This window comes from Condylura cristata, unplaced genomic scaffold (assembly GCF_000260355.1).
Source record: "Condylura cristata isolate star-nosed mole 26May11 unplaced genomic scaffold, ConCri1.0 scaffold00011, whole genome shotgun sequence".
NCBI lineage: Eukaryota > Metazoa > Chordata > Mammalia > Eulipotyphla > Talpidae > Condylura > Condylura cristata.
This window is the reverse complement of record NW_004567112.1, coordinates 56,943,831-56,953,948: the sequence shown is the minus strand read 5'-3', so window position 1 is coordinate 56,953,948 and position 10,118 is coordinate 56,943,831. Positions and strand designations below refer to the sequence as shown.

Genomic DNA, 10,118 nt, shown 5'->3' with positions numbered 1-10,118 from the left:
GGGGGGTGGTGAGGGGGAGTTGACTGAGGGGTCTTAAACTTTGCCCTGGACTCCAGGAGGAGACCTTAAGGGATTTAAGTGAAGGATTCTCAGAGGCGGATTTGAGTCTTGGAAAAAAGATGGTTCCGGAACATAGGCATGTATGAGGCCCTATTAAAGGAGCAGAAAAGCCGTGGTGATTAGCAATCAAAGAAGATAAACTCCTGCCATTCGCGCAGCAAAATGGATGGAGCTGCAAGGGATCATGTTCAGTGAAATAAGTGAGAAGGAAAAAGAAAACTATGGAATGATTTCACTTATAGGAGGAATATAAGAGAACCAAATAAGATATAGGGGCGAAAAGTATATTTTTAGTACAATACAGCAAAACAAACAGACCAGCGATTCCTACTTCCTACGGGGGGGAAGGAGACAGAGAGAGAAGGGAAGGAGGGAGGAATGTGGGGGACTATGGTGATGATGGGTGGCAAAGGGGGGAGAAGTATACATTGTTTTAAAATGAACAATAATATAAAAATAGGAAAGAAAAAAAGGAACAGAAAACTTGTCCAGGCAGTGATCAGTTATGGAGAGCCATGAAATTAGCGACCCATGGTTGACCAAGGAGGAATAGACACTCTCATAGACAGTCAGTGAGAGACTGAACTTGTGAAATAAATAACACCATGTATAAAGATTCATACAAATGTGTGTTCATGCTAATCAAGCAGTTTTACTTCTGAAAATGTTATCTTGAGGAAGTAATTAGAATATCTACTTAATAGTATAGGTATGTTCATGAGGGAAAAGTAGAAACAATCTCAATGTCCAAGGGAGGAAAAAGTACTATGGTCCATTCATCATTCAATATGATTTTTTAGATAAGTGCAATCACATACTTTTTAAAACAAGTTGTAAATGCCATGTTACCAGTTTTTCCCTGTATCTTTCTTTATTTTTTTTTAAAGATTTATTTGTTTATGCATACAGAACTGGGATGCAGGCCAGAGGTGCAGGACTGTGAGAGGATTCCCCGGAGACAGAGTGGGGAGCAAAACAGGCAGGTTTCCTGAAATACACTGCTGAGGGGAGCAGCAGGTGAGACAGGAGAGGTCTTCGGAGCCATGTGGGTCAGCTCCCTGGCTGGGGAACTAACACATACTGAAGTGGCTGCTGCTAGCTTCATATTACTCTTCAACCTGTTTTGCCACCAGGGAGGGCCCTCCCTGTATCTATCTTATTTCAATTTACGTAGAATAAATTTCACTTTTTTGGTATAGTAGTTGTATAAATGTTAATGAAGTCACTAAACTGCTGTGTGTAATACAAAGATACAGTGAAGATACAAAACATTTCCACACCCCACAAAATTTCCTTGTGCTCCTTTGCAGTCAAATCCTTTCTCTGCCCCAACCATGGCAAGCCCTGTTCTCTCTCACCTTATAGTTTCGTCTTTCCTACACTATTGTATAAATGTAATCTTTTTGTAAAATAAAACTTTTATTTTGAGTTACTTAAAGATTCAAAGTTCCTATGAGCCTCCCTGGTGGTCTAGGGGTTAAGTCTCAGTGCTATCATCTCTACAGCCTGAGTTCAATCCTCAGCAATGGAGCTGATCCACATGATGTGGCAGACCTCTTCTGTTTCTCGACTGCTTCCCTTAGCAGTGTATTTCAGTAGAGCTGTCTGTTCTGCTCCCCATTGTCTCTGGTGATCCTCTCACCCCCTGCACCTATGGCCTACACCCCAGACCTTCTACATAGAAATTAATAAGTAAATAAATAAAATTTAAATATATAGAGAGGGCTCCTATGTAACTTTTATCCAGTTTCCCTCACTGGAAATACTTTGTAAACGACAGGAAAATATCACAACCAGGATATTGACCTTGACATTGTCAAGGTACAAAAAACAGTTCTCTTTCCAGGAAGATCCTGCATGTTGCCCTTAATAGCAACATCTACTCCCTCCTTCCCCTGGTCTCTATTTCTAATTGTGTCATTTCAAGATTGTTCTATAAATGGAATCATAGTGGTTAACCTTTAAGGACTGGCTTTTTTCAATCAGCATAATTTTGTGAAAGTTCATCCAGACTATTGGGTGTATCACAGGTTGTTCTTTATATATAGTTGAATAGTATTCCAAAATACAGATCCTTTTGAGTCTGGCTCTTTAATTCAGTATAACACCTTTGTGATTCATCCTAGTTATTCCATTTACAATAGCTTGCTCCTGTCCATTGCAGAATGGGATTCCACTAATGAATGTATCACAATTTATTTAGCCATTCACCAGTTGAGGGATACTGGGATGTTTACAGTTCAGGACAATGATGAATAAAAATATTATAGATATCGCACACAAGTTTTTGTTTGAACATAGGTTTTCATTCTACTTGGATAGACACCTAGGGATAGGATCTGATTTATCATAGGTTAAGTGTAAGTTTATAAGCTACTACACAACTTTCCAAAGTGCTTGTAACTTTTTATTTCCCACAAGCAATGTGTAAGAGCTCCCATTGTTCTATGGCCTCACTAGCACTTGTTAATCTGCCTGTTCTGCTCCCCACTATGTTTCTGGTGAATCCCCTCACCAGCCCTTCACCTCTGGCCTGTATGCCAGTTCTGTATGCATAAATAAATAAAATCTTTAAAAAAAAAGGAATACTAAGACATTTAAAAAACAATATTACATTGCATGGATAAACCATGTTTTGCCTCTTCATTATTTAGTTGATGTCATTAAGGTTATTTCCAACTTACGGTGATTGTTGATGGTGTTGTTATGAACATTCCTATTTAAGTTTTTCTTTCGATACCTTTTGGTATTTACTTTGGATATATACATACCGTGAATTGTGGATCATTTGGTAACTCTAAGTTTAACTTAAGAACCACCTGTTTTTCCACAGTGACTATAGCATTTTACTATCCTACAAGCAATGCACAAAGGTTGCAATTCTTCATACTCTCACCAACACTTGGTATTTTCTTTTTTAAAATTATTATAACAATCCTACTGGCTGTGATTTTGATTTTGTGGTTTTGATTGGACATCCTTCGAATGACTAATAGTCATTATTGTATTTTTGTTTATCTTTCTGGGAGAAATGTCTACTTAAGTTCTTTTCCCACTTTTAATTGGATTGTTTAGTCTAGATATTAGCCCACCATCAGATATGTGATCTGTATATATTTTTTTCCGTTCTGTGTGTGTTGTCTTTTTTTCTCTGTGGCTAGTGTCTTCTGATGACAACTATTCAATTGTCACGAACTTCCATTTGTCCAGTTTTGCTTTTGTTGTCTGTGTTGTCTTTGGTGTCACATTCAAGAAATGGTTGCCCCATATACCAGAGACATTTTGCAGGGGTGGAGTGGGAAATGGGATCAAAAATGGGGGTGGGGGCGTGGGGAGGGAAATGCACGGGATTGTGGATGGTACATGGGTGACTTGGTGATGGGAAACCCGCGGGGATTACAATTGAGATGGGAAAAAAAAAATGTACAAAATGATGTAAAAATAAACTTTTGTTAAAAAAAAAAAAAGAAATGACTGCCAATCCACTGTTGTGAAGCTTTTGTCTTTGTTTTCTTTTAAGAGTTTTATTATTTTAGGGCTATTTTTAGGTCATTTTTGTATGTGGTGTTGGGAAAGGGCCAAACTTTATTCTTTTTATGTGGATATCTAGTCTTCCGAACATCATTTGTTGAAAAACTGTCTTTTCCCACATGGAATGGGTTTATTTCTAGACTTCCTATTTTATTCCCTTGATCATTATGTCCATTTTTATGCCAATACCATACTGTTGTGATTATTGTAGCTTTATAGTAAGTCTTGAATTCTCACAATCTGAGTTTCCAGCTTTGTTTTTCTCCTTCAATACTGTATTATCTTTTCTGGCCGTTTGCCCCTCCACATACACTTTAGGATCAATTTGCCAATAGCCACAAAACAACTCGCTTTGGATTTTGATGGGAACTGCAATGAATCTACAGATCAATTTGGAAAAAATTGGTATCTTGACAGTATTGAGACTTTCTATCTTTGAACATGGAAATTTTCTCCATTTATTTAGTTCTTTGACTTCTTTCATCACAATTTTGTAGTTTTCTTCATGTAGCTCTTGAATATATTATTGTTATACCTGAAAATTTCATTTGGGAGGGTTAATGGTTTAAGTTGCATTGTATTTTTTCATTGCCAACATTGGCAGGTGTTGCTTACTAATAGGGACACCTATTCTGAGAACTGCGTCTTCAGATAAATTCACCAGTGTGTGAACATTGATAGTCTACTTACATAGACATAGATGGTATAGCCTCCTTACACCCTAAAGCTGTATATAAGAAAAATTGTCATATGTGCAATCTGTCATAGATCAAGGGTTGTTATGTAGCCCATCACTATATATAGAAAATTGACTGACTTGTGTATTAATCTCATATCTTGCAACCTTACTATAATTGTTTGAAGTTCCAGGAATTTTGCATGTTGTTGTTCTTTTGGGTTCTCCTACACAGATGATCACATTATATATGTAAAAAAGACAGTTTTATTCCTATCCTCCCAATCTATCTTTCTTATCTTGTTTCTGGTCTTACCTGGAAAATTTTAAGTTCCTTACCACTAAGTATGATGTCCGCTGTTGGTTTTCTGTAGATATTGTTTATGAAGTTTGCCTCTATTTCTAGTTCACTGAGACCTTTTTTCATGAATGGGTGTTGGGTTTTTTTTGCCCATGCTTTTCTGCATCTATCAATATGATTAAGTGATTTTTCTACTTTGTTGTGATGGATTACATTGACTCTAAAATGTTGGTCCACATGGGTAAGGTGATGATGAGAGATTTGTGGGGATAACACGTGAGGGGAGAAATAAAATATTGTACAAAATGAACAACAATGTAAAAAAATGTTTTTAATTAGAATCAAATCTGCATTCCTGGGATAAATAGCACTTGCCTATGGCACATAGACTTCTTTTTATTCCTTCATGAGATTCTACTCTCAACTATTTTGTTGAGAATTTTTGCATCTATGTTTATAAGACCTGTGGTTTCCTTATAATGTCTTTAGTTTTGGTATTAAGGTAATGTTAGCCTCATTGAATGAGTTCAAGTGGTACATTTTATGCTAGTTTTACCATAAGGAAAGAAAAGGAAATGTCACTATGTAGCAAGAGAGATGGAGAGATAATTAAACTTTTATAGTATCCTTTTGTATGGCTGAGTTATGTTTTATATGTGATATTCTTATAATATTAAAATAATTTAAAAAGTAAAGCAAAAAAATCCTTATATTGTATCACAAAATCAACCACGGCTGACTAGATCCATCTTCTAATGTAGAAGATCTGGCAGAATGCTTGCATTCAATAAGGCCAACTCAATGCCGCATCCTTATTTGAGTTAGGAGTTAAAATCGGGAAAGGCAAAGTATAGAACTTCTTGTGCTTTGGGGACCTCAGAGGATGAGTCTATTGTATCTCAATTATTTTAAATTTAAGAGGGAATATTTTTTATAGTTTATTTTTACATCATTTGTACCTTTTTCCATCTCAGTTGTAATCCTGGTGGGCTTACCATCACCAAATCACTGGTGTGTCATTCCCTTCCCCCACCGTTTTTGATCCCATTCCCCATTCCACCCCCGTAAAATGTCTCTGGTATATAGTTGTTCATTATTATTGTTACTTTCTCACCTGGTCCGTTATACTCCTGCTATGAGTGAAACCATCCGGTATTTTCCCTTTTTTTTCTGACCTATTTATTTCACTAAGCATGATCTTTCCCAGCTCCATCCATGTTGCTGCAAAGGCATGCATTTTGTTGTTGTTGTTGCTGAGTAATATTCCATTGTGTATATGTACCACATCTTTTTAATCCAATCATCTACTTTTGGGCATTTGGGTTGTTTTCATGCCTTTCCAATTGTAAATAAAACAGCAATAAACATGGGGGTGCAGGTGTCCTTTTGAATCAGTGTTTTTGTGTCTTTTGGGTAGATACCTAGGAGTGGGATTGCTGGGTCATAGGGAAGCTCCATTTTTAGCAGTTTGAGAAACATCCAAAAGTTTTCCACAGTGGTTATACTAGTTTGCATTCCCACCAGCAGTGCAGGAAAGTTTCTTTCTCTCCACACTCTTGCCAACATTTGTTGTTGCTAGTTGTTTTAAGATGTGCCATTCTCACTGGTGTGAGGTGGTAGCTCATTGGGGTTTTAATTTGCCTCTCCTTATTACAAGTGATGTTGAACATTTTTTCACATGCTTGTTGGCCATCCGTATTTCCTCTTTGGAGAAGTGTCTTTTTAGCTTTTCTGCCCATTTTTTGATAGTGTTGTTTACTTTATTTTTGTTGAGTTTCATCAGTTCTTTGTATACCTTTGTGATCAATCCTTTATCGCTAGTTTTGTATGAGAAATTTTTTTCCCAATCAGTGAGATGTCTGTTTTTAGTAATGTCTCTTTTGCTGTACAGAAGCTCTTGAACTTGATGTAGTCCCATCTATTTATCCTTTCTACAAAGGGATATTTTGATTCAGAGTCTGAGGACCTGGGTGTCTGACCTAGAGAAGATGATCGGGTGTGACAAGATGAAGATAGAAAGAGAGCTAAGTGAAAAGGGGGAAAGTGGTCAGTCTCTCTTGAGCATGACAAAGTTGAGATTTCTTTAAAAAAAAAGATTTATTTATTTGTGCATACAGAACTGAAGTACAAGCCAGAGATGCAGGGGTGGTGAGAAGATTCACCAGAGACAGAGTGGGGAGCAGAACAAGGCAGATCGACGCTATGGCTAGCTGGCAGTGCTGTGTCCTAACCCAATGCACCACCACGGAGGTTCAAATTTGAGATTTCTATTGAATATCCAGCTGGAGATGGTCAGTAGGCAATTTAGATAGAGGTGAGGAGAGAGTTTGTAGCTTGTGTGGAGCCTCAACTCCACACAACATGGGCAGTAGAAGGAATCTGCAATGTGAAACAATGGCAAAGTAGGGCCCAGGGTGGTAGTCTGTGGATTAGCAGACATTCAGGGGCCAGGGAGAAAGGGCAATCACTGGAGGGAGAGAGTGAAAGTATCTTGACATCAAAGAGAAGAAAGTCACTTAACAGAGGAGCCACTTGCAAGGTGCATCCTACATAGACAGAAGTACAGCAAGAATTGGGAAGGGACCTCAGACTTGGCTACAAATTGGGCCCTGTTGGCCTTGACCTGAGCTTCCATGGGTGGAGGGGGGGGTCTTTTCCATGTCTCAGTTCATGAAACAGTGCCTGGTAAGTGGGTGCTTGGAAGTCGTTGTTGGATGAATGCATAAATGGATGGGTGGACAGATAGACAGAAAAACAATGGTCTGAGAAATCAGAGAAGACACTGAAAAAGATGGGGCTAAGCTGTATCTCAATGGATTGAGACAAAGGAGAAGGGGGTGTCTGTGTGCTTAGGGAGGAAACTTGCCTGACTATATCATGGAAAATTGTGGGGAAGAAAAACCCAGAGGTCCTAAAATAACAGTCAGGAGAAATCAGGTCGTCGGAGCCTGCTCAGTTTTCCATCTGCCACATCACATGAGAGTATGAGGCACTCAAGGACTTGCCAACTGTGTGCAGAGTTCACCATCAGCACTGAGGTTTGGGTAGTGCCCAGGACAGCCTTGGAAGGACACCACCGAGTGACTCCAAGGCATGGGTAGTCCCTGCCTCAGACACGTACTGGGCACAGGGACACCTCCAAGACATAGGCCTGGCTAGGGGTGCCCCGCCCTCTGGGGAACTGTACCCCTAGACTATACCCCAGCTTGCTGCAATTCTGTGCCCATTATACCATGCAGGTTCCTGCTCTGGCTCGGCCCACGGAGGACAGGCCCCAGGTGCTGGCCTGGTGGGTTTTGGTCCGAACCTCAGTCATGGCCTGTCTTCAGCAATGGCATCCAGCTCACCATCCTAGGTCAGTGACTCTCACCACTTCTCACCCTGTCTTGCACCTCTGCTGTCTTGGGAAAGTCAACTTTGCTCTTTCTGGGAATGGGTTCCTTCCTGCCCAGTCTTATGGACCAACCCACTACCTTTCTCTCTGGGGCCTGGGGGAGGCAGGCTGGTCTTGGGATAACCAGCAGGAAGGTCCCCAACAACAGGAGCAGCCACCTTCAGAGTCCCACATTCAGACACAGTCAGGTCCCAAGGCCTGGATTAGGGGTTTGGCTAATAATTGTGTGTGTGTTGGGGGTAGAGGGACTTCCTCCCCCTCTTCTAGAGCAGATGTCACACAGGGGCCAGAGGTCTGTTCAGACAGGGGGCACTGGGATGACTGTGGAGACAATCGTCAAGTATCCTAGACTTGGAACATGGGCTTAATGCCCACTCAGGCTGGGAGGCCCACCCAAGAGAACAAGACAGAGAACAGGACTGGGGCTGTGTCTTGGGGATAAAGGGCAGCCCAGGGTCAGCTAGTGAGAGCAAAGAAAGAGTGAGGCTTGCACTAGACTGAAGCTCTCGTGGCCTCTGTTGGGCTGTGAGGACACAAGAATCAGTGACATGGGTGAGATGGGGTGAGGTGACCAGAAGTCTAGCCCTCCCAGGACAGTGGTCAGAAAGGAGTCAGAGATTCATCTGCCCTGAAGCCCTGGGGTCCAGGTGTCTCACCTGTACAGTGGTTGTCTCTTGCCTTTCTCAAAGGGTGTGTTAGACTTAGAAGATAGCAAAGAGAGGTGAAGGGGGTGGTGGGCTCAGAGCTACATGACTGCCAGGTAAAATCAGGAGCTACCAGAGGTACTGGGTTGGTCATCAGGAGTCACTGCACCCATCATCTGCAGGAATCAGCCCCAAGATCACATCCAGTCAAAGGGTCCTGTAGTCAGGGTAGTAGGAATGAGAGAGATAAGTGGTGTCCCTGGTGTTTCATCTCCTGTCTCTGGAGACCTGAGGGCCTAAGCCAGGTGCCCCGCAGTGGGGGACAGGGGAGTGGCGGCAGGAGGCAGCTCAGGCTCCACTGTTGTGTGGGGCTCAAGCTCAGGGTCTCCCCACACAACATCAGGATGGCCTACTAAGGAAGGGACCCAGGTTCACAGAGGAGGCCCCTGAGGCACCTAAAATGAAGTGATGTGGGGCCTTGATGGCTGGGGCAGAGGGCTTGGGAGATCAGGGTCAAATCCAAACTCAGACTTTAGAGTCTTATTTCTCTATGGGGAAATTGAGCCTTCACAGGAAAGCATTTTACTAGGTCACCTGAGAGAGGTGGGGGCTATCTGTTCTCTAAGGGTTGGAGTGGACAGAGGATCCCAGGCCTTGGAAGAACAGTCATGGATGCTGTAGGTAGAGGGGCTGCCCGAATACTCTGGAATCTCCCCCTGCAAGTTTTATCACCTCCTCTCTCCATGCAGGCCAGCCCCACTCCAAACCCTTGGTCACTCTGTTCCCACCCTCCTCTGAAGAGCTCCGTGTCAACAAGGCCACACTGGTGTGTCTGATCAGTGATTTCTACCCCGGTGACTTAGCAGTCACCTGGAAGGCAGATGGCACCACCATCACCCAGGGTGTGGAGACCACCAAGCCCTTCCAGCAGAGCGACTACAAGTACACGGTCAGCAGCTACCTGAGCCTGTCACCCAGCAAGTGGACATCTCACAGCCAGTTCAGCTGCCAGGTCACACATGAAGGCAACACTGTGGAAAAGACCCTGGTTCCTGCACAGTGTCCTTATCCTTAGTTCCCTGAGCCTCACCTACCCATGGGGGCCAAAGTCACAGGAGCTCCAAGAGGATCTCCCCTCCCACCCAGTCAACCCCTTCCTGCTCCTTGCACCAAATTAACTCACAGTAAAATGTCTTTATTGTCAATAAGAAACCAGGCTCTCTGCTCTATTTTTTTGGGGGGGCGGGGAGGTTGGGGGCTCAAATTTAAGTTGCAATCTCTCCAGGCTTCTCAGGGTGAGTGGGGAAAACCTTGTCACCCACTAGGAAAATGTCCCAAGGGGAGAGGCTCACAGTCTCCTTGGTGGCATCTTTCAGGAAATTGGACAGGACCTGAGGAGTCTGATGACTGGAATATCAGTGCCTCTGCCCTGTCCTTCCTCCCACTCCTCCCCCAGAGCAGGGTCAGTCTACTCCCTTCTAGTTCCCTGGCTAGAGCCAGTCACAGCTGGAG

General features: G+C 42.4%; 1 protein-coding gene across 1 annotated transcript in view; it reads left to right on the top strand.

Moving 5' to 3' along the window:
• Positions 1–9,681, top strand: part of LOC101627926 (immunoglobulin lambda-like polypeptide 5) — a 27,157-nt gene extending 17,476 nt beyond the window's left edge. The window contains exons 3-4 of the mRNA XM_012723478.1: positions 7,864–7,923; positions 9,356–9,681. Coding sequence (XP_012578932.1) covers positions 7,864–7,923; positions 9,356–9,681 — 386 coding nt within the window. The remainder of the gene's footprint in view (positions 1–7,863; positions 7,924–9,355) is intronic.
• Positions 9,682–10,118: the final 437 nt, after the last annotated feature.